The sequence below is a fragment of the Protomyctophum bolini genome, assembly GCF_963924005.1.
Source record: "Protomyctophum bolini genome assembly, chromosome: 17".
In the NCBI taxonomy this organism is placed as follows: Eukaryota; Metazoa; Chordata; class Actinopteri; order Myctophiformes; family Myctophidae; genus Protomyctophum; species Protomyctophum bolini.
Window position 1 is genome coordinate 9003061 of NC_137878.1, and position 24956 is coordinate 9028016.

Below are 24956 nucleotides of genomic sequence, written 5' to 3' on the forward strand. Positions count from 1 at the left end.
ACCTTCCACTCGTGTGCGAGCTCGTACACCAACTGTTACTTGGCTTATTCAGCATTGACTTGTTTGTTGATGTCGATATTGTTATTGCTGTGATTTATTTCTATTTCTCAATTGTAGACAAACATTTAGATGTGATTTAAAAAGGGGGACAGGACAGCACTGTGTCTTCCATAAACAGAGACAACCTTTCACAAAATCGTTCACATTATTCAGTGACCGTTGCCATAATACGGGTTCCAGAATTGCCTTGTGGTTCGAGGTCGGCGCAGCTGCCTTGCATACCAGGCCTTGAAGCAGCCAATCGGGATGCTCTCTGTCACCCACTGGTGGTGCCTGTAGAAAGCCCATTGGGAGCCATGCCAGCTTTCTTCAGTATTCTGAGAAAAAATAGGCGGTGTTGTGCTTTTTTTCCTCCACACCCACTCCGTCTTCACCATTCTGAATGCTATGCAAAGCCAGAGGATAGATACATGCAATTTCTTAAATCCACTATTCACTCTTGTCACGTTGGAATCTCTTCACACCGCTGTGTGCAAAGAGCTTGATTGATTGATTGATTGATTTACATTTGTAGAATGGGCACATTTCGAACGCAAGCACAAGTCAATACAAAAACTGCTACTTTGTGGACGAAACCATGGAAAGCACAAGACTTGCGGTTACATCAGGGGCCACCACTTTCAATTCACCATTACAATTAAAGAGAAAAACAGGAAATCATCATATAAAGAAAGTTTTTTAAAAAAGGGGAAAAACATGTACAGCATGGGGAAAAAAGGGGTTGTGGGGGATTTCAAATTGCAGCCGTCTGTATAGGTGTTTTTTGAAGGAGTCTAGGGATTCACATATCTAAATGGCTTTCGGTACAGGGCATTCCACATTTTAGTGGCATAGAAGCGAAATGAATGTAATCCCTCGTTTGAGCCAAATCTGGGGTTGCACGTGGCTTGTTGAACTCCCTCTTCTTCAGCAGTCAATGTTATGATCGGGACACAACCAACACTGCATCGACAGCGAGAATTGACATAATCGACATAATCTTCCAACAAGACTGGAAAAGTTCCATTGAAAATGTTTTTGTCTCTAATGTCTTCTAATACAGAATCCCCTCGGGTTCCAGGAGTAAATATCTCTTGACGGAGGGCGGCAGAGGCAGCTGTCCAACACCCGTGTCACAGTGCCCACGCAGCTGGGCGCGAACGGCACACCTGTGTTGAGTTTGACAGCAAATTTTGAGTTTTAGTAACTTTTCGGTCAGAATAGTTTTCATACTAGTTCTAGTCACATTTTAGTCACCTGCGAATGTTTTAGTGTTGGTCTAGTTTTAGTCGACTAAATAGCACAAGAACTTAGTCGACTAAATCTACAGTTGATTCAGTCGACTACATTGCATTATGGCGGGCCTTGATGCCGTCGTAATGGCTGATATTACACTTGCTGCAAATACATTTCAGCATGCAACCAAGTGTACTTTACACTGGATCTGTTGTCCACTATAGTCCCTTCCTAACATTTTAGTGTAGTTTTTATTCGTTGACGGAATTGTCAATAATATTTAGTCTTAGTTTTAGTCGTCATAGCTTCGTTTTCATTTAGTTTCCCTTTAGTTTTCGTCAGTGAAAAAAAAGGTATAGTCGACGAACATTTTCCGTCGTAGTATTAGTGGACAAAATCAACAGTATGCGGCGCACCTGGCCAGGTGGAGGAGGGTGCGAGGAGTGTTGCTGCACACGGCGAAGAGAGACTCATAGAATCCTTCGTGCCGCTGCAGGGGAGAGGCCAAAACAAACAGGGACAACATGAGACATGCTGTATGGTAGGAAATGGTGGAGCTCTGGGGGAGCCCGGGTTCGAACTGGCAACCCAGCAGCAACTCTACCCCTGAGCCACCGTCACCCCTAATGTTGAAAAGGTACTGTAATAATAGAAAGGGAGAATTTAAAGTTGGGAGTAAATTAACACTCCCCCCACCCCCCCATGCACGAGTTACACGAGTTAATTGATTGTAGAACAGCTGTCCCTCCCAATAACGAGTTACGTTTTCATTGTTTAAATCATGTTTTTGAATACGTTTTAAGACTTACAGGGTTTCCATCGGACAGAGTGGGATAGGAGACGCGTTTTGATGACGTCATCGGGAGAAAGAAAAAAAAACATCCACTGGCATGCAAAGGGTTCTGGGAAATTGAGGCCCAATGCATTCCAATGGCGGCGGCGGCGGCGGTGGTGCTGCGGTGCGGGCGCGTTCCTCCTCCGCTCTGTCGTCGTTGATGGTTGTTGTTTTTTCAACACTACGACAAACCCGTTACACCATTTTAAAGCCATTTTTTCATGTCGGCGCGGTCGTTCTTCAAAGGTTAGTGAAATCCAGGCAGTGAACGTGGCATTGCTATTTAATTGATTCCGCAGTCAAACTGTTAATACATTTTATGCTCGCGCATGCACGCACACACACACGATACAGGATACAGTATACAAGACAGTAGCAAGTCTATTCTTCAAGGTATCCAGTATTATTTATCAGGTAGACAGACAGACTCTCACCTGGTAGCATTCATCTGGAATGGCAGCTCTCCACTTCCTGGTTGGTTTCAAGTGTTCAAATATGTTGACCATGATTTCTATCACTCCGGGGTAGTCATGACAAGCCTGCAACACCTGGGATATTAACGACACACAGAATTTCACCTTTTGACTGACCATTATACAACAGTTCATTTAGTTTTAAGGGTAACTGTTGTATAATTGCAATATTACACTCGAGGGTGTGCTCTAATGACGATAAAGAACACCCACTTGTGTAATATTGCTTACTTGAGCCATGTCCCCAACAATACGTTCTCCTCAAGAGATTTAAAAGAGTAACGCCAGAGGCCACGTACTGCCTGAAAGACAGTAACACCAGAGGCTGAAAGACATTTTCTATAGCGCCTTTATCTATGGTGCTTTTTAAACAAAATTATGCATTATATTCACCCATACACCGATGGCAGAGGCAGCCATGCAGGCCATGCACCAATAACCTGCTCAGTTCAATAATGTCTTGCTCAAGCCATAAGGACACTTCAAAATGGATACCAAGAGGAGCCGGTTCAAAGTACCCCGGGACTGGAGTCATTACCACCCTGTCTACTGTAAGTGGAATACAAAAGGATTGTCTCATCGACACTATAGTCCCATCTGATATCCACCTCAAGCCTGTACAGGCCTATATATACCGTACCTTGTGGAACTGGGGCGGGTAGAAGCGCGCGGTGCTGTGGTTGAGTACGAGCTGGAAGCAGAGCTCGTGGACGGCCATGGGCCTCACGTCGACCACCTTGAGGAAGTAGTGGACGGCGCCGCAGCCGTTCATGTCCATGGCGTGGGTGTCCGCGCCGGCCTCCAGCAGCATCTGGATGAGGACGTGGTCGAAGCTCCAGGCCGCCTTGTGGAGGGCGGTCTTGAGGTCTATCTCTTTGAGGTTGGGGTCTATGGAAGAGAGGGGGCTTCTCTAGTGAGTGGAGAGAATGATGATAGTATGAGTCAAGCCCACTTCGTCTAATACAGGCGGGCCCCCCACCTTCACTTATAATGCGGCCCACATGAGGTTAATATCGGAATACGGATTATATTATTGATTTCAGCTGTTACAATTCCAAACATGACCCATTATTAGTAGTTTGACTATATAGTATTAACATTTTATTGTCTTTTTTTCTGTCCAATGTATTCATATTTAAGTTCACAAAAGGTAACACAAGTAGCATTTTAAATGAAATAAACAAAATTACTTTTCAGGATTCCAATTCGAAAATAGCAAAAAAATTAAATCAGGAGCAGACTCATCCATCGCCACTTGGGGGCGCAAAAAGGCCCTGACCGCCAGTTTCTATAAATGTTTTAATTTTATTTCTTTCTAAAAATAAAAACGTTATACACGTTTTAAAAAGGCGTTAATGGCGTTGTTGGCAGTGTGGGAGATCATAAAAAATAAGTTAATTAAGTCCTCGGCAGACATTGAGTTTAAACACAGACAAAACACAAGACCGGTCGGTGTCTTGAATGTGTGAACGCAGCCCAGTAAGGGCATACAATATGTCGACCCCACCCCGCTCCCCTCTGCCATCACGCCCCCTCCTGATGCTGCGGCCATCTTGGTTCCTAAACACAAGCAGGGTGGGGCCGCAGAGAAAGGCCCAATTATTGTGGCCCCTCATTGCATTGCTCTCACTCAACAAGGACTGACTGGGGAACAAGACTGATATACACATTACAAAATGAGACACAGCTGGAGCAAACAAACATAGAACCAAGAAAACTATAGACCAGGGAACAAAACATAGAAAGACGAGACCTAGACTGTACAATAAATGACAAACGTCTGTGACTGTGACACTCGCCTGCTTTGTGGTCCAGCAGAATGCGGCAGACCAGCTGGTGGTTCTGGCTGTACGTCTGCTCCCGGATGTCGAAGGCCCAGTAGACGGCCGTGTACAGCGCCGTCTCCAGGCGGGCGTTCACGGCGTCCACCGCCGCGCCGCGGGCCAGGTAGAGAGCCGCCAGCTCCGGGACGCCGAAACGGGCCGCCACGTGGAGCGGCGTGTCCTCTTCTCGGTTCTGACTGGGCATGTTCACGTTCCCACCTAATGAGGGTGTGAGAGGGAGGATGACTGATTTATCCTGTTGTGCCTCAATCAAATCCATAATGCACAGCAGGTGCGCAGCCACGCCCAGCTCTGAGTCCAGTTCTAGTTTGACTCAGGCCAGGTGTGACTGCTTAAATCAGTCATCCTCCCTCTCACAGAGGGATTTAAAAATAAAAATAAAATAGCAATAACTGTCAGTTGTGCTGTGAGTGTCCTTCTACAGCATTAGTCGAATGCTGAATAATTAAAATGGACCCTTATAGATCTTTAACTCTTGAGAGCGTATGGGGACATTTGGTTCTCAAGAGTTACAATTATTGTTAAACATCTACATTACTTAATTATATTAATTCTATTAATAAGAATTCTATTAATTCTAGAAGTCTACACAATTAGAGAACGCTGAAGAATTGTTATTTTGATCAACATCTGCCCGTTATCTCTCCTAATGGTACCAACATCAATACAGCATGGAACGATAACAAAATATTCTTTCGTTTTGGGTCTGAGAGGCTAAAAATGGTGGTCTGTGGCTCAAATGCCAAATAAAGAATGGGCCATGACACGAAAAGGGTTGAAAACCACTGTTCTACAGGATAATTATTTTAGATTGGAATCCATCCATCTGTGCATTTCGTCGACTAATACTACAGTATATGACAAAAAAATGTTCATCGACTATACCTTTTTTCACTGAGGATAACTAAATGGAAACTAAATTAAAACTAAGCTATGATGACTAAAACTAAGACTAAATATATTGACAAATAAAAACTAGACTAAAATGTTAGGAAGGGACCAGTGGACAAGAGATCCAGTGGAAGTCATTTTACACGGATCTACGCGTCGTGCTGCAAGTGTAAAATCATTCATCATCACGTCGTTACGACGGCACCAAGGCCCGCCAAAATACATTTCAGTCGACTAAATCAACTGTAGATTTAGTCGACTAAAATCTTATGATATGACGTCGACTAAAACTAGACAGACATACTAAAACATTCCAGGCGACTAAAATGTGACTCAAATTGCTATCCGACCGAGTCTGTACCTTTGAGAATGACCTGCTCGGCGCAGCCCACAGACTCCCGGGTGGTGCAGTAGTGGAGGGCGGCGTGTCCGCTCAGCGACAGGCGGTCGACCGCGGCGGCGTGGGCCAGCAGCAGAGCCACGCAGTCGCCGTGGGAGAGCGAGCAGGCGACGTGCAGCGGCGTCTTCCCGTTGGGAACGCCGTCGACGGCCGCGCCGTTCGCCAGGAGGACCAGCGCCGACTCCACGGCGTTGTGCTTCATGCACACGTGGAGACCCATGGCCCAGGACTTCTCCAGTTTGTAGTCCGGCAACCAGTTACCTGTACGGATAATAGTATGTATAGCCGTTTGATCCATTCTGACCTGAGATCAGATTCTAAAAAAATGTCTTCTACGTCCTGACAGTTTTCTGATCTTCAGTGTTTTGCGTTTACACAAACCCGAAAAGATCTCTACCAGCCACTTATACAACAGGTGTCACAATCATGCGATGCTTAACCTGTCCCACCACCACCAGTGTTGATTTTGACAGCAAATTTAGATTTTTTGTTTTAGTCATAGTCTCTTGAATAGTTTTAAATTCATTTAGTCACATTTTGGACACCTGGAATGTTTTAGTGTTTAGTTAACTAAATGTCATACGATTTTAGTCGACTAGATCTACAGTTGATGTAGTCGACTAAAATGTATTTTTGGCGGGCCTTGATAGTATAGTATGGTATTAGTCAACAAAATCAACACCGAGCTCCCACCCAATCACAATTTGCGTCTTCACTTTTCTGTCCTCAATTTGACTTCAATGTTTGTGTTTAGACAAACACAAAGCGGGACTTAGGAGGGGCTAGTAGAGTATATATTAATATATATATATATTCTAAGGGCTAGCGTCCCTCAACAATACTATGACAATACAGTGCAGTTCAGCTCAGAACCTGTGTGGTATACTGTCTCCAGTGGGGAGTTACTGCCACCTAGTGGCCGCTAACCTCTAGAAGTTGTGTCCAAGCAATGGCATTGCAATAGTGCAAACGGAGGGTCAATTTTTCTTTAAAAAAACCATCATATACTCTATAACAGCGGACGAGCTGGAACCCCCTCAAGGACCACTGGTCGAGAACCACTGCCCCTTTTTACCTTTCATGTATGATATGAAGCCAAGACCATGTCAGAGTCCTCCACCTCGAGCACCGTGTCTATGTCCAGGCTGGTCTTGAGGACGATGGTCTGCACCTCCGGGGCGTCGTTCCGCAGCAAGGCCTTCAGGAAGCGGGCCTTCAGCTCCCTGAGGGCCTGCTGTGGGGCGCTCAGCTCTTCTTCCATGGATGAGATATGAATGAAGGAATGTCCAGCGGACCGGGCCCTATGTGGCTCTGCCTGCCCAACCCTGGCCGACACCGGCAGTAACGCCTAGGGCTCCACCGGGCGCGTTGCGTCTCCGTCGCGTGCGTCAAAAAAACGAACGGGGGGCAATTTTAATGGTGACGGAGACGCGACGCAGTGATTAAAAAGGGAACATTCTGTGACGGTGACGGAGACGCGACGCTGACGCGCCCGGTGGAGCCCCGGTGTTATGCTCTCAACAACACGCCATGGAGGAAATGTGCAATGGGACTCGCACTCACAGGCAGTGAAGATTGTGGTGGAACGCGCCATGCCTGATGCCTCGTAGTCTCATATGAGTGAAGGGGTGAAGGTCTAGAATGATAGAAGAAGGGAATACGAATAAATAATTAAAAAAATAATAATAAAGATGAGGTTGAGAGTGAAGTGAAAGGAGAGACAGTGGCAGTGGCCCTAAAACAGAATTAGGCTGGATATAAATAGAACGGAGGGGAGGGAGGGATTAGAGAGCTAAAAGTGAGTGTGGTTTGAAGCTAGACCGTCGAAAGTATACTTTACCTCCACACAGTCATCTAACATACCGTAGTTCTTATGACATCATGAGGAATATAGAGACCCTATGTGGACACAAGAGGGCATGGCAGGGCTTTCCATGACAAAAGCTTGCCTTTACATTTTTATGGAGCACTATGGAGTATGGACTTAAAGGATTTGCCTCTGTGTATTGCAGTGGTGGAAAAAGTACACAGTATACTGCTAAATAGAAGTAAAAGTACTAGAAGTAAAAGTCCAGAATTCAAAAATATACTTGAGTAAAAGTACTGACATCAAAATGTACTTAAAGTACGAAAAGTAAAATAACTTATGCCGACTGTTAAGTTATTTAGTACACATTGGGAAGCACTGTATATTGCTTGGGAATTGTGCTTTTATGAATTATTTGACAGAAAAATGACACTGTGGACGTGGAGGGCTATGACAAAATAGTGAACAATAGTAAACGACACCGTGGAGGGCTATGACAAAATAGTGAACAGAAGTAAACGACACTGTGGAGGGCTATGACAAAATAGTGAACAGAAGAAACGACACTGTGGAGGGCTATGACAAAATAGTGAACAGAAGAAACGACACAGTGGAGGGCTATGACAAAATAGTGAACAGAAGAAACAACACTGGAGGGCTATGACAAAATAGTGAACAGAAGAAACGACACCGTGGAGGGCTATGACAAAATAGTGAACAGAAGTAAACGACACAGTGGAGGGCTATGACAAAATAGTGAACAGAAGTAAACGACACAGTGGAGGGCTATGACAAAATAGTGAACAGAAGTAAACGACACCGTGGAGGGCTATGACAAAATAGTGAACAGAAGTAAACGACACAGTGGAGGGCTATGACAAAATAGTGAACAGAAGTAAACGACACAGTGGAGGGCTATGACAAAATAGTGAACAGAAGTAAACGACACCGTGGAGGGCTATGACAAAATAGTGAACAGAAGTAAACGACACCGTGGAGGGCTATGACAAAATAGTGAACAGAAGAAACCAAAGCAAATCGGCTGATAGTAACAGCACCTTTTATTCAGTGTGACAGGTAGCTGCCCTTTCATCTTTTCAAAATGCAAAAGAAAAAGAGAGAGAGAGAGAGAGCAAGGGAAAAGACAAAAGAAATAAATATGAGATGAGTAGAAGTGTAGCTTTTTTAAACAGTGAAAGCCTCTTATCCGTTTGTGGCGATTATCTTTAGCTCTCTACACTTTCCTATAATGCACAGGAAAGCTAAACATCCCATAAAAACCTTGCAGACAAGGATAAAACTGTATACTTAAAACAACATCCGTTTCTTTCTAAACGTCCACTTGTCTGCTGGGAGACCATAACATGGTTTCATCCATACGCTGGTTTCATCTGACCAGTCGAGCTTGATCAACTGCGTGTGACTTTAAACTATGACCTCAAAATATTTTCACGATTTTTCTAAAATAGCAGACCTACAAGCTTGTAGATCTGCTGTTTTTCCATTATAACATAATGTTTAAAACACCAAAAGGGGTTCCCGCACAAAATGGTTTAATCGACCCCCAGCAGCCCAACTCTCAGGTGTGGTTTCATTGATATATGAAACAAGGCTCTTTCAAGGGCTAATGGAGAGTATTGCTTTGAGCATATTTCTGTCAATAAATACAGTCACGAGAGTACCGTCCCTCGACAGACTGACGGGGAGGGCAGTGGGGAAGGGGGGGGTATTCACACAATGGCGGAAGTGTTACAAAACAGTTTTTAAGGTTGCATTATGGCCAGGTATAAATCAGTACTTTATAAGCAGTATAGAGAGGATGGGTTAAACAATAGGGATGTCCCGATCACGTTTTCTTTGCTCCCGATCCAATTCCGTTATTTTTTTAGTAACTGCCGATACCGATTTTTCCCCCGATCCGAAATGTATATTTTTAATAGAACACTTATGCCACATCACAATAATACAATATCCAAAATCACAGACATTATCCAGTCTAATATCGTGAAAAGGATATGATATTGAAGGTTGGTCTTTCGCTGTCGTTATTACGCAATTAAAAACGGGTCGACGTACAAATCATTTGATGACAACCATTAGAATCTAAAAAAAAATCATTTTTTTCAGGAACAGTTTTAATTTTTCTTTTTTTTTGCAAAAGGTAGTAATTATACAATTCTGGATAAATTATAATCAGGTGTTAATACTCTACTCTTGCATAAGTTATCATAAACAATAGTGCTAGATGCTTCATTAAATACGTAAATTAATAAATAACATATTAATGACGCCAGAGTTAAGGTATATCACTTCACAAGTTGGTCTGTCCTGGCTCTTATGACCCTCTGAAAGAAACACACCAGGCGGTTAATTTAAGACACAAGACAAAAAAAAAACGGGAAACTGCGACCAAAGCTGCCTCCAGTAGCTTCATAGTGACACTGTACTGCCGTCAGGACATTAAAACATGTACAGTAAAACGCATGGAATGATTCCTGCAGGGCGCGAGGAGGATTTACAGGCAGCGGCTGCTTCAGGCGAGCTTTAGTAATCAAAAAGAACAATTATACAGTATTTGCATAATAAACTGACAAAAATATCTTTCCGCGGTGATTTGTATTTTAAATGGCCCGGGTACAAAATAAAAATGCTTTGAGCCTCCGCAGTCTCACGAGGAAATCAAGTGACATACAGTAAGGTACATTACATGTTTTCTTTTATCTGCAATGTTTTGAATCGACGGCACCTCGCACCGACACGCTACTGCGTCCTTATACCATTCTAACAACAATGACCATAGATATAAATACTTTTCTTCAACAAAATGTTTCCAGAGATAAAAAGTGCTAAATCAAATCAAAGTGAAAGGGTTGACATGGCTCAGCCTTACACTGATGAAGGCTGGCCTACCTTTCAAACAAAAGTAATAAAAAACCGAGTCAAAACCATCACCAGGTGACTGGACCGGTCTGAACCAGTCTGGACCGGTCGGTGTATTGTATCCCAACAACACACACACAAGAAGCAGACATTGTTGCAGACCAACAAAAAAAAAAGGGGGAAAAAAAAGGAAGAATTCTAGACTCTAGATTTTTCTAAAGGCAGCGGTTGGGTATTTACTTTGTTATTAAGAGAATAGAAAAAGATAAAGATGTCCAAAAAGCAGGTTATAGGAGGAGTCAAAGCATGTTATATGCATAATGCGGGAGGTTTTCATCAACCTGTTTTTCCATTTCGTTTTTTTGTCCGTAGTGTACAGGTTAAGTATGTTACAAAGTCCAAGGTTGCGTTGTACACCCGCAATCTTCAAACGGTACCAAGTAGTTCAGTACCAAAGTCTTATTTTGTAATATCCTTCATAATTTTGGGGGAATGCATTCCGCATGGTACAGACATACTGCGAGGAGCAGAGTGAACAAACCCAGTAGTTTGAAATAAATCCAGTGTTGTCGACTCGTCTTCCAGTGTTCTCGAAAGGTCGGGCGAGAAAGAGAAACTCATTTCCTCTCAATAAAAACTCCATTCCTACCGTAATCTCGCTCTCGCCCCCAACAAAAGGAATAAGTTCCAGTGTCGCATTCGTTCAGCAGTGAGCAGGTGAGCAGCATGGAGACACCTTTGCGGTGACATGTGAGAATTGCCCCGTATATATCATATATACTGTATATTTGCCACTGTCCCTGTGTACAGTGTGCTTTGTCAGAGCTACGAGAGTCCATAGATCCACGTGATCGGAGAAACAGGATTATAGATAGTTCCTTCTATCAAAAAAATGGCACAGTAAGACAGATCGTCACATCTCTAATCGCCGCATTATGTACAGTACATTATGTCTAAAAGGTGCTTTGATACACGTCTCCCAAACGGATTAACACGGATTTGCTCTAAAGCCGATATGTTCAGGAAAGGGAATGAGGTGATTCTTTTTTTTTTATATGTATAATATGTATGTATGTTTCTAAAACATACTCTCTATAAGAATAAATAAACCCAATTTACAGCATTATTAAACAGCAAAATAAATAGTATACCGAGTATAGGGTCTTAAGACCCGGAAACGCAGTATGGATGTAAAGATGAGGTGTGTGGTGTGGCGTTGGGGTTGGGGATTAGAGGTGGGCAGCATTCAACTGTACACTCGTTTTGGTTTAGGTTTGCTTGGTAATAAAGTCAGCCCCGGGACCCCCCCTCTGCAAACAACAGTCGAGGCAAAAGGGCTCCACCACTGAGCTATACTGAACAACAAATCGAGTAGACATCCACCCATTTCGGTCCCCACCACCACCGAGAGGTCTCTTCCTTAGAGATGCTACTTACAGTAAGGAGGGGGGGAGGGAGGGGGGTCTCTATTAGATTTGTCTCACTCTGCCGCGTCCTCGTCTTCCTTGCCGGCCTGTTGTTTCTGCGTCTCCGCCGTCTCTCTCCTCCGTAGCTTCTCGCGCTGCTTCTCCATCTTGTCGCGGTTCCTCTTGGCCTTCTCCATGAGCACTCGGAGGTCCTTGATCTTCTTCTTGAGCAGGGCTCGGTCCTGGGAGGTCACGCCGAGGGCCTGCACGCGCACGCACACACACACGCACACGCACACGCACACACACGCACACACACACACACACACACAAGTCAGTGGCCCAACATCTTGGAATGAACTCCGGAATTCTTTAAAAACTGAGCTCCCCCTGCCATCATTTGGTCAGTTCAAACTAAAGGAATGCTCCACAACATTTTTAACCGTGATTTCAATTGAGTTGTCGATTGCTCCGCGTAAAGTTCCTTTGTGCGTATAATTTACCCTGATTCGTAATGGATGGTATTTTTTGATTTGTATTGTATTGTATTGTAACCTTGGCTATACATTGAAAATGAGGGCTTGCCCTCAATTGTAATCCCGGGTATAAAAAGGTGATGACACACACGCATGCACACGCACACGCTTCTAAATGTCAAGTCCGAGGTCAAGGACCACCCAAGGGGTGGTCCGAATGGCACCTCATAGGTCTGTAACTCTGAGAGTGGACACATCTCTGTTCCATGTGTGTACACTCTCAGAGTTAATTAAACGCTGAGGATTTTACCGTGTAGATTGGGCTTTCAGAGACAAAAAAAACGAATTGTATCAAATGGGGGTCCGCGTGGCTTAATGCAGGGGTTCTCAATGTTACCAACTCTCCATCATTTAGCATGGGGACCACCTGGAAAAACCCCTCTAAGGACCGTACTGGTTTGAACACCACTGCTGTACAGTGTACTGCTGTACAGTGTACTGCTGTGTAGTATACTATACATTCCACTGACTGACCTTCAGCTCGGCGCTCTCCAGCTGCAGCAGCCGCTCTCCGTCCACATTTCTGGCAGTGAATTCTGGGATATGGTGTTCCAGGCTGAGGCCCGTGAGCCAGCGGCTCACCTGCTGGGAGGTCCACTCGGACACGCTGCGCTGCTGCTTAGGGAACGGCGCCTCGTCTAAGATCTGCGCACACGCACACGCGCGCACAGACACACACACACACACACACACACACACACACACACAAACACACACACACACACACACACACACAGTGGTGGAAAAAGTACTCACATTTGTTACTTAAGTGAAAGTATCAATACTGCAATGTACTGTAGAACTACTCCGGTACAAGTGAAAGTATGGTAATCAAAAATGCAAGTATTGGTATCAATATCAATCAATTGGTCATCATTGTGACATGACATTTGTTTGTTTCTTAGGTTTTCTGAGCTCAATTGCACCTGGATGTAGTTGTCTGTATGTATGCACAAAAGAAAATTTAAAAAAAATGGGTCAAAGTCAGCTAACAACAGTGACATGGAAACATGTGAGAAACAAATGTGAAAAGAAAATGTATTTGTAACAAGGATTTGTACATAAAACATTTTTGTACACACAAAAAAATGCACCTGGTTGCACAAACCTGAACTTTTAACATTAGTTAGATTTAACAACAGTAGATTTTCTGGCTCAAACAAGTGCTCTGATTTAGTGTGATGTACATAAGAGCCTGCAAATCCCATATATGACAATGGGATTTGCCAGCAGATGTCACTGTTTTCACTGTTTTGCCTGTGTTTTCATTGCAGCTCACAGACAGAGAAAGTCTCAGACCACAGAAGATCTACTGAATGTTCAAAGGGCAGGTGAAATTGAGGTCATAAAACCTAAAATTAAAAATTAAAATAAATGAAAATGAAAATGAATGTCATGAAACCTTTATAGTACCAAAAGTATAAAGTAGCCTATTGTACACAATCACATTATGCAGACACCAGGTGCCCCCCCTCCATAAGCATGCAGAGTGCAAACAACAGAACCCATTTTGGGCAGGAACCCCTTTTGGTGTTAGCACTATGTTATGCTTTAGCTATTTAAAAATAGCAGATCTACAAGCTCATAGCGCTCGCTACGAGCTTGTAGGTCTGCTATTTTTGAAAAATCGTGAAAATATCTATTTCAGAAAACTGGAGGATTTAGAAGATTCTTTTTAAATGTTGAGGTCAGGCCTAAATGGGTCTGCTAAAAAAAAGAAAACTGTCAGATTTTAGAAGACATTTTTACAATCTGATCTCAGGTCAGTCTCACCTCATCGTCAATCATGTCCAGACTCTTAGCACGGCAGCAGAGAGGAACCAACAGAAGAAGATTAGCATGCATCACATCTTTACAACTTTCAAAAACTAGTATATTTTATCATCCGCGTCGGGGCCGGATTAACCTCTTATACGATGTCCAAACCATTACTTTTCAGGAGAAAAAACTATTATATCATAATAATTTAAATAATGTGTTCCACTGGAAAAGGTGTTATTTAGGCATGAGCTCTTGTTTAACACCCCCGAACGCCTTGGGTTTATTTAATCCATTAAATCAGAGCGCCCAGCGATTTATAGCAGCGGAGGACATTTCGCGACGGACCGGATGTTAACCCGGATGTGGCTGAAGCAGCTAGATGTAGCCAAAACACTCTAGAAGCGATGGACAACAACGGGAGGTATGATTGAATTCTATCGCGACTAGCGACGGGACGGCGGTGGGCCGTCTTAACACATCATCTTTCCTTAGAATTGGACGGAATGATTTAGATTAAGGTGCTCTTTACATGAGGATGGTGTTCATAAAAACGGCAAAATAAAGTATCGTTTGCTGCTGTCATTTAGACGAGAACCGTGTCCACAGGAGGTGAAAACGCAACCTCCCAGAGTGGAAATCTTTTAGAACGCCGTTTCCTATGGTCTCCATATAAACAGGCAAAACGGTGGATACGCAAAAATTGTGACATCATGGCTTACGTCAGCTCTGGTCGGCTCACCCGTGTCCTACGTTTTTACATGGTGTCATAGGCATGCGTCAGTTGCTAGGGGAAACGAACAACAACAACCATGTCGGATATCCGGTTTGCTGGACGCGACGTTTGTTTACTTTCTGTGTAGAAGAAGAACGGAAGTAGTTCTACGCATGCGTGACTTATGTCTATGGTTTATATATGCGCTGCGTCACACGGACCCCACAAGGACACGCGCCACCTAGCGACCTGGCATATATATGCATGCACTTTGTAGCGTTTTCATTCAAGTGTGCGTTCTCATGTAAATGGTCCAAAAAAATTAGAACGCAACGGGACTTTGACGTGTTATATGGAGATGGTCGCCGTCTAAAAGAGGCCTAAGAGTCATTCACGTTTTAAAATGGGGGGGGGGTGGGACATTTTCAATGACGTCCCACCGGGAAAATAACATCGAATGTTGCGCAACAGACGCTCCACAGCCTGTGGAGCGATGCGATTTTGATATCAATAATCTACGTCTTTTTTGATCAATCTTCGTCTCGAGCGCTGCAGGGGGCGTTTACCAATTGAAAAGGCGGAGAACTTTGTCAGTCTCACATGCTCGGTCTCACATGCATGGCTGCAGGCCAACCCCTTTTTTTGTGTTTTAAACATTACGCTATAATTTAGCTATTGAAAAACAGCAGATCTACAAGCTCATAGCGCGCTACGAGCTTGTAGTTCTGCTATTTTTGAAAAAAATCGTCAAAAATGTGGCAGAAAAAATCTTTGAATATATATATTCTTTCAAAGTGAATGTTTTTTAACTCGGGTCTTAAATTGGTTTCTAAAACACGTACCTCGTCCGAGGAGAGCACCGGGTGGGTGTGAGAGTGTCCTAGTCCGGACCTCTTGGCCTCGTTCAGCAGTCCACTTATCTCCACCGAGCTGGTGCTGCTGGCGCTCACGTCGTCGTGGTTCGCGGTAGGACCCTGAACAAGAACAAACACAACAACGCTATAGAAAAGGGACTATTGTTGGAGAGGGGGGAGGGGAGCGAGGCCTCTGTTATGTCCTATAGCTCGGTGGTTTTCAACCCTTTTCATTTCAAGGCCCGTTTATTTATTTATTTATTTCGGCATTTGAGCCACGCGGACCACCGTTTGATGCCAATTTGCCTCTCAGAGCCAAAACTAAAGAATATTTTTGTTTGTCGTTAAATAAGATTTTGTCCATGACTCCCCAAGCGGTTGGCAAACGTTGATCAAAAAAAACATTTCTTCTACATTCTCTAATTTGTGTAGCCTTGAAGCAATTTTTATATTAGATTAGATTCAATGCAGATGTTTAACAATAATCTAACTCTTGAGAGCGTAAAATGACGGGTCATGACGGTCCATTAGGTTTCATTTGAAGCTCTCGAGGAGTTAGAAGATCTATAAGGGTTCATTTGGTTATCAACCCTTCCATAGTTTAACTGGGGACCACCTGGAGCCCCTTCAAGGACCACTGGTTGAAAACCACTATCCTAGCTACTGGACATCTGCGTGTACAGTATAACTGAGAAGAAAAGATGGATTGGTCGGTTCATTGGTCCTACTGGATATGGAGATGTTTATAATCGACTTTCTACTAAGACGCTATCAGAAAAAACAAATCCAATTAAAACCCATTTTGGTGTTTTAAACATTATGTTATAATTTAGCTATTTTTTTTTAAATCAGTTAAAATGTGCCTCAAATCTTTCCGAAAATTGTCATGATTTAAACTCTTCTTTTTAATTTCGACGTCAGGCCTGAAAGGGTTAAAACTATGTTATAGGCTAAATAGTATACAGAACCATTTTGGCAAGTTATGCCTCTAAATTAGTAAGTAATTCATTGGTGTGTGCTTTGTATACATTCGTTTTAATGGAGAGAAATGAAGAGAATTCAAGCTTTCAGGATCATTAAAGGAAACAGATTAGCCTCCAAATAGAACAGAAACGTGCATTCAAAGTAAACACAAATCATGCTTTGTTCAAGAACTTTGAACGAGAACTTTGGGCGAGAAGCCCTTGTTGGTGTTAGCATTATGTTATGCTTTAGCTATTGAAAAATAGCTCATAGCGCGCCATCTCCCCCCCCCCCCCCCCCCCCACGCGTGTTAAAGTGTTGCCTTATATTCTTATATACGAGGGGTAAAAAAATAAAAAAAATAAAATCTCATTTGTCACGCCGACGACAACCAGAGGTTCCCTTTCATCAAAAAGCCCATCAACGGTGAACCACAGTGTCGATAAAAATGTCTAAGAGATAGTTTTTCCCCCTGTATATATTTCTTGCGTGAAGGTGAAGATAATGGTGACATGAGAGGAAAAGGTTAGTCAGGGGTTACGGACAATTCAGATGACGCACTCATTTAACCCATTTTTGGTGTTAGCATTATGTTATGCTCTAGCTAAAAATAGCAGATCTACAAGCTCGTAGCGCGCCACCGAGTGGCGCCGCTACGAGCTTGTAGGTCTGCTATTTCTGAAAAATCGAAGAACGACTGACATAGAAACATGGCTTTTTCAGAAAACTGTCAGGATGTAGAAGACATTTCTTTTAGAATCTGATCTCAGGTCAAAAATGGGTTTTTAAAATCAAACCACCCTCACACCGAGTCAATTTATAAATATCTGTCCAATTGAAGGATGCAATTATTACATTTTGATCATCACGCTCGTTACATTTTCACGAAACCTCTTTTATACAATAGCAATTTGCCTTTCAGTGAATTGAGGCACATTAAGTGGTTTTCAACCCGTTTCCTGTCAAGGCCCATTGTGTATTCTGCGTTCGAGTCAGGGACCACCGTTTTTTGATGAGATTTTGCCTCTCGGACCCCAAAAAACATCAAATGTTTTTTTGTTGTTGTGGTTTTAAGAAGATTTTTATCCACAATTCCACGCTGTATTGCTGTCGTACCATTAACCCATTCTGAACGGGAACCCATTTTGGTGTTAGCATCATGTTATGCTTTAGCTATTGAAAAATAGCAGATCTACAAGCTCATATCGCGCCACCGAGTGGCGCGCTATGAGCTTGTAGATCTGCTATTTTTTGAAAAATCGAAGAGCGACTGACATTTTTTAGAATCTGATCTCAGGTCAGAATGGGTTCATCAGACCAGTGTGTGTCCAGTGGAAACCTCGTATGAATCTGATCTCAGGTCAGAATGGGTTAAGAGAGTTTAAACGGGCAAACGTTGATCAGAATAACAATTCTTCTACATTCTCTAATTGTGTAGACTTCTTCAAAAATAAAGTAATGCTGATGTTTAACTAAATTGAAACCAAATGTCCCCGTATATGGGTCCATTTGGTTTCATGTCAAGCTCTCAAGAGCTGAAGATCTTTAAGGGTCCATTTGGTTATACCAACTCTACATAATTTAGCCTGGGGACCACCTGGAACCTCCTGAAGGTCCACTGGTGGTCCCCGGACCGCTGGTTGAAAACCACTGTAAGGTACATTATGATTTTTTTTTCACAAAATAAGGAATACAATACCAAATAATATGAATAGGAGAAGAAGTGTGGCCACGTAAGAGGATTCTGTTCAAACAGAAACCAGCGGGCAAGTCAAAAAACATTAAAAACAGAACATAATCAATGATCACGTATCACACCTATGTAGATAATGAATAGCCGCTGTAGCAGTGGTTGCCATGTTGATTTTGTCGACTAAAAATGGGGGACGAAAAATGGGGGACCGTATAGCCTAATTCAGGTCAAACTGGGGGTCTTAAAAATGGTTGAAAATCACTGCTAGAGATGTAAAAAATATTCTCTTATGTGGGCCCTTAGCATATATTTTGTAATGGGGGTCCGCGGGCTAATGAGTGTCAATTTGGGGGTCCTTGACATGAAAAAGGTTTGGGAACAACTGGCATAGATCAGTTTATTTAAAGAAAAGATGTGCCCAAAGCCAACCAATGGGCAAGTCACTTTTGGCGTCTTCACTTTCCGCCCTCACTTAATAATGTACTTGTGCTCAGCCAATCAAATCCATCGACGACGCTATGGGGTGAACGGCACAATCAAATCATCGTGTCGACATGTGTTCACACAAACAAGACAAAGCTGCGCATATAGGAGGCGGGGGCTGCCTGGCGCCCCCCCCTCAGAAATAGCTGATCTACAAGTTCACATAACGAGGGACGCCATGATGGGGACCTATATAGGCAGATGTCTGCGTTGGCAACGAGACAAAATAACAAGTGCTCCTCATCGACTGTGAAGTGGAAAGTGGCCGGTAAATCATCGAGTCATAATTACGCTAATGCAAGCCGTGAGTCTGGCCTCACATAATTATATACTTTAGTAACTGTACATACCTTGGCCTTGAGTCTCTCCGGGCTGTCCTCTAGCGAGGGCTCGGTGGAGCTGATAGGGATAGAGAATGATAGATAAGAGAGAAGGAAAGAGAGGGTGAAGGAGGCAGGTAGAAATATGAAAGAGAAGAGATGCAGGGGGAGGGAGAGACACAGGGGAGAAAGAGGGGGAGATGGGAGAGAGGGAGAGGGAGAGAGGGGGGGGGGGTATTCAAAGAGGGGAGAGAGTCATGCGAGAGGGAGGAAGAGTATGAAAGATATGAATTGTGAATTGAGCGGGGGAGGGAGGGAGGGGGGGGGAGGGAGGGAGAGGGAGAGAGAGGATGAAACAGAGATTAGTGGATCGTATTATCACAGTTTCACAGTGTCTAGACATGGACAACACAGTGATACACATTCCATTATCATGTGATTAGTATACGCACTGGTGAATAATATTATGTGCACCCTGGAGCACTAATGTGTGTACTTGTGTATGCGTGTGCGCTTGTGTTTCTGCTCTTCAGTCTGTCGTGTGTGTGTGTGTGAGAGAGAGAGAGAGAGAGAGAGAGGGGGGGAGATTAGTGACCCTTGAATGTCACTACAGAGCCCCATCTGGGACAGTGTCTGCGATGAACACAGCTAATGCTGCACATCATTCCCTCTGCTGAAATTAGCCCTTCTCCAAGTCCCTCCCCCCCAACCTGTCCTCGTCCAATAGGCACGTCTATAGCAGCAAGGAGACAGGGCACGCCGTCCTTCGCTCCCATTGAGATGCATGTTAATTAAATGACGGGGTTTCTCCGTATAAATCATTTCAGTAGAAAGAGCATCAAAATGTCTTCTAAATCTAGTCAACGACGAGGCCTGCATACAAATTTGCATGACACTATATAAAAGAAACTAGAAATACGAGGAAATTACAACTTTTAGCGACCACTCGGGTTTTCATGTTGCACGGTAAGACTACGGTCATTAGTATTATTGCCGTCACCTGGGTGAGTCGGTCGTGTAACTTTCCCGACGTTAAGCCGTGTGTATGTTCAACAACACAGCCATGCAAAATAACATTGACGGCTACGAGGTGGCAAAAGCTTGACCTGCATAACTATTGCTGAATAGCAATAGTTATTAAAACTATTAAAATTAAAACTATAGAGTTGCTAAACTATTTGGATTGGCATTGGACAATCGCTTTTGGGGGTGGAGCGAAGGGCTAATTGAGCATGGATGAAACATGGATGTAAGAACTATATTTCAGTTCACTTGGTGCGAGACCCCACACACACACACACACACACACACACACACACACACACACGGTTGAGTTTAAGCTCCCGCTTGTAGCACAAGAGACACTTGTGAGACACTTGAAAGCATGAAATAATCTAATCTGATAAAAAAGGACTATTTGATTACCTATTTCCAGGAGAGGCCCGGGGGTCTCGGTCCTTCATCTTGCTTTTCCTGAGGGAGAACCTGAATGGAACAGAGGTAAAGGTGACAAAACGATGTTTGATATAACCGTTTAATCCAAATAGTCTTACTTGTACTTCATGGCCTTTTATTTCCATGAAGGGCACTGCTAAACCAAGCAGCTGGTGTGTTGCAGTAATCACAGCACAACAACAACGTTCCTCCTGGGAGAAATGCTAGGGGTTTTTGACCTGAGATCAGATTAAAAAAAAAATCTTCTACATCCTGACAGTTTTCTGAAAAAGCTATGTTTCTATGTCAGTCGTTCTTCGATTTTTCAAAAATAGCAGACCTACAAGCTCGTAGCGCGCCACTCGGTGGCGCGCTATGAGCTTGTAGGTCTGCTATTTTTCAATAGCTAAATTATAACATAATGTCTAAAACACCAAAGGGGGTTCCCGTCCAAAATGGGTTAGAGACAGTTTTCCATGTGTCTATGAGGTGACAGTAGGCTACTTCATGAGACACCCTGGAGTCGTTTTTATGTGCAACGGTGTATTAACTTTGTATTTAAGGTTTCTTCCTGGAGGCTGAACCCTTGACAGTCAAACGGGCCAATGAGAAATAAACAGTAATATAGTGACATCACACTATCAGCCCTTCCCCCTTTGTCATACAACTACAGCTGTGGGTGCGGCTTCAGTTCAGGTGGATCACCACCCACCAGGCAAACCAGGCATACTTAATGAACTGGTGGGCGTGTCCACATAAAAGCACGATTTTAACAAATACTGTACACTTTTTGGAAAAAAGTTCTTCCTCCATACCCGATGATCATGTTTTAGGGTGGGAAAAAATCGTGGCACTCCCATCTTTAACTATTTCCTCTTCCTAATTGGTCCTTCTCTGGATTATGCAAGTATGCAAGTACCTTAACGTATTACCACACAATAAAATCTGCGCTACACAAGCTTCTCTTACCCAGTGTCCAAGGCGTGTCTGTTCTCTTCTAGGCTGAGAGAGGGGCTGGACACCACCGGAGACTGAGACCCTGCGGACAACACGTCATTATTGGAAAATGTACTTATAGTTTCAATTGGAAATAAGTATACCGCCAAACAATTTAACACAGTACACAAACACTTTTGTGTTCATTTAACGCAGGTTTGAATGTGTGTACCTTTAGAGAGAACATTGTCATAGTGAGTGAGAAGGTGGGTGGGGGGGTTGTACTGACCATCATGGTGGGCTCCTGCAGCTTGCGGAAGCAGTGTGCGTCTGGGGGAACCCTCAGCACTGCCTGGGGCCATGAGGGCTGCTGCTCCGCCTTCACCACGAGGCTGTGCTACGCACTGAACCTCTCCGACTGTGGCCTGGACTTCCATGGCCCTCTGACACCTGAGAGACGGGAGAGGGAGAGGGGAGGAGGGGAGGGGAGGGGGAGGAGGTGAGGAGAGGAGAGGAGAGGAGAGGAGAGGAGAGGAGAGGAGTGAGGAGAGGAGAGGAGAGGAGAGAGAGAGGAGAGGAGAGAAGAGAAGAGAGAGAAGAGAAGAGAGAGAAAGAGAAGAGAAGAGAAGAGAAGAGAGAAGAAGAGAAGAGAAGAGAAGAGAAGGAAGAGAAGAGAAGAGAACGAGAAGAGAAGAGATAGAGATGAAGAGAAGAGAAGAGAAGAGAAGAGAAGAGAAGAGAGAGAAGAGAGAAGAGAAGAGAGAAGAGAAGAGAAGAGAAGAGAAGAGAGAAGAGAAGAGAAGAGAAGAGAGAGAAGAGTAAGAGAGAGAAGAAGAGAAGAGAAGAGAAGAAGAGAAGAGAAGAGAAGAGAAAGATGAGAGAAGAGAAGAGAAGAGATTAAACAAAAGTGTTTTTTGTTAAAAGGTTAAATCACTATATTATGATGGTTAATCATTGCTATATAGTGTTTGTTCAGTAACAGAGGTCTCCCCGTCTCAGAAAATACATTTTCACAAGTTTTGATAGTGTTCCAAGTTCAATTGTGTCTGCTCATTTGTCTGTGTCGTCACTTACAAATTCCACAAGGTTTTAATCTGTATCCTGACTGCGTTCTCTATCCTGATTGGAGAACATTGGAATCGCAGTTTGAGTTTCGATTTCTGAAAATGCATTTTTCTGTTTAATAAAAAAAAGCCGGAGAGAAATGGAGACTCCCGTTACTGAACAAACATAATATAGAGCTTTTTAACACCAAAGAAAATCACTTAAGAGCAGTACACACTATAGCTCCATTCTCCAAGGTCTCTCAGGTCTCCACTCTTTCCCAGTGCAGTGCTTAAGGCTTCGTAACTTTCCACCCCAGCCAATCAAAATAGGAAGTAATGGAAGTGGACAGGAGCATTTTGTTCAGAGGCTATTATTACCACACCGGGAGAGACTGTGGGTTCAGACACGGTGCCAACAATTAATTCATTAGTGCTGCAGAACCACACAGGCAACGCACGCGCACACGCACGCACACACACGGACGCACGCACACACACACACGCTATGCTATTTCTGCTGAGTTTAGACCTAACTCTATGGCTCTGCTCAGCAGAGGGACGGGTTGTACCGTCGTGCAGCTAAAACAATAATTCATTATCCGATCTTTTCCGACCCGATTCCGATCTTTCGAAAATCATTGTGATCTGGCGCCCATCTCTCCGATCACGTGATCGGACCGGGACAACTCTATAAGGTCAAAGGTTTTTTCCTTTGCCTCTATAGGGAGTGTGCATGCAAGGTTTCACACAGATCGGTGCAGTTATAGGCAAAACATTGCCAAATCGGCCAGTTATAGGAGAGCCACCATGTGGCTGATTTGAAAATGTTCAAGTGGCATTTTGCTCTCAGCCTAACGTGTGAATGTACGTGCACAATTGTCACATAAATTGCACTCTGCGTACTGCGTTCATGATTTGAGGCATTTTTGTTCAAAATGGGCCAATCATTGCAAGCATTGGAAGCCAATGTTAGCCAATTAGGATGGAATGATGATCAGAAATGGAACAGGATCCGTGCTGATCACATGACTATACATACACACGGATATGGACAGGAACGCCCCACAATGAGACACATGCACGCGCGCTTGTATAGCAGCTGGTAAAAAAAATCGCATTTGGCAGCAGACCCCCATCTGAAAGCATGTTGTTCCCCCAGAAGCAAAGATTTGAGTTAAAAATGTTCGCTCTGAAAGAAGATATATTCAAAGATTTGCGCCACATTTTCACAATCTTTGAATAGCTAAAGTATAACATAATGCTTAAAACACCAAAAGGGGTTCCCGTCCTGAATGGAATAAAGATCCTGAAATCTTAAAGGACCACTTCACCACTTTTCAACCTATCTTCATATAATAGGTCCTCACTAATAATCATGAAAAGATGGCATGATTTCTTTCTACTCAGTCTGTGTCTCATAGGACGGCTGTGGGCAGTTTAGAACCGTCTTCCCAGTGACATCATCATTAGGCAGATATATTTTTTAAAACAAGATTTGTTCACAGGGTTGAAAAATGGGTTACAAAATCGTGGGATAAAAAATATAAAAAAAAACAAAAAAAAATTGTTTTACAACAATATTTAGATTTTTCATTATCGTGAGAACGATGGCTTCCATTTTTGCATTGCAACTTTTCAGGACTAGAAAGCCTGCAGTTTCTATTAGCCTGTATTCCCCATCGATGATGTCACTGGGACCGAGTAGGAAAAAAAATTGCACCATTAATCATGATTATTAGTGAGGACCTATTGTATGAAGATAGGTTGAAAAAGTGGTGAAGTGGTCCTTTAAGTGTTAAAAAAGAGCCAGAGAAATGCCTTTATATACAAACCTCCTCTCCCTCTGCAGAACTGACGCCGTCTCTGACCGTGGCTTTGTGGATATTCTTACTGGGTGACAGAGAAGAGCTCTCCCTCAAATCTGCGAAACAACATGACAAACAATGACGATTCAGTTTGGAGAGAGAGGACAAATATATCAGTTATTTATTTATTAAAGTGGCCTCTACCTTCATTTTTAAAGTGACTTATTAAGCTTTTATTATTATTATTATTATTATTTTTTTGCCAGTATCATTTGCAACCCTATATACACACTCAGCAGATCAGAGTACTCCAGGTTCCCAACAACCAAAATGTAATTCCTAGAAACTGGGAAACCGTTTGGAAAATCAGCGGCGAAAAGTTGACTCTTCTCCTCCTTTGATCTTCACCCGTTCATATATGTGGCGTGTGCGCTCAGCTGCGGAAAAACAACAGCTGCAAGCCTATTTTATCACGATCGCGCTAATGAAAAAAAAACTATTAAACTACAAAACTATTACAGTCATTAAGACATGTTGAATCCCTTGACTCCTTCAAAACCGCTCTCAAAGGGCACCTACGGACGGCTACAATCTTAAACTGG

The 24956-nt window shown here is 43.3% G+C and overlaps 2 protein-coding genes across 3 annotated transcripts in view; both read right to left on the reverse strand.

Moving 5' to 3' along the window:
- Positions 1-951: 951 nt before the first annotated feature.
- On the reverse strand, positions 952-7056 carry asb4 (ankyrin repeat and SOCS box containing 4). Of its 2 annotated transcripts, none has more exons than XM_080787514.1 (7): positions 6799-7056; positions 5680-5979; positions 4383-4625; positions 3224-3471; positions 2545-2658; positions 1692-1765; positions 952-1208 (listed from the first exon to the last, which is right to left on the reverse strand). In XM_080787514.1, the coding sequence occupies exons 1-7, from the start codon at positions 6977-6979 to the stop codon at positions 1094-1096; spliced, it is 1275 nt and encodes a 424-aa protein (XP_080643640.1). In that variant the 5' UTR covers positions 6980-7056; the 3' UTR covers positions 952-1093. The 2 variants fall into 2 exon arrangements, with proteins under 2 accessions (XP_080643640.1, XP_080643639.1); XM_080787513.1 differs by having other exon boundaries at positions 6794-6855.
- A 4802-nt stretch (positions 7057-11858) lies between these two features.
- The window catches only part of ppp1r9a (protein phosphatase 1, regulatory subunit 9A), a 93833-nt gene continuing 80735 nt past the window's right edge, over positions 11859-24956 (reverse strand). The window contains 10 exon segments of the mRNA XM_080787068.1: positions 11859-12074; positions 12822-12992; positions 14121-14144; positions 15663-15794; positions 19164-19212; positions 20559-20618; positions 21537-21606; positions 21793-21886; positions 21888-21953; positions 24382-24470. Of these exon segments, the coding sequence (XP_080643194.1) occupies positions 11886-12074; positions 12822-12992; positions 14121-14144; positions 15663-15794; positions 19164-19212; positions 20559-20618; positions 21537-21606; positions 21793-21886; positions 21888-21953; positions 24382-24470 (944 nt within the window). The 3' untranslated portion in view covers positions 11859-11885.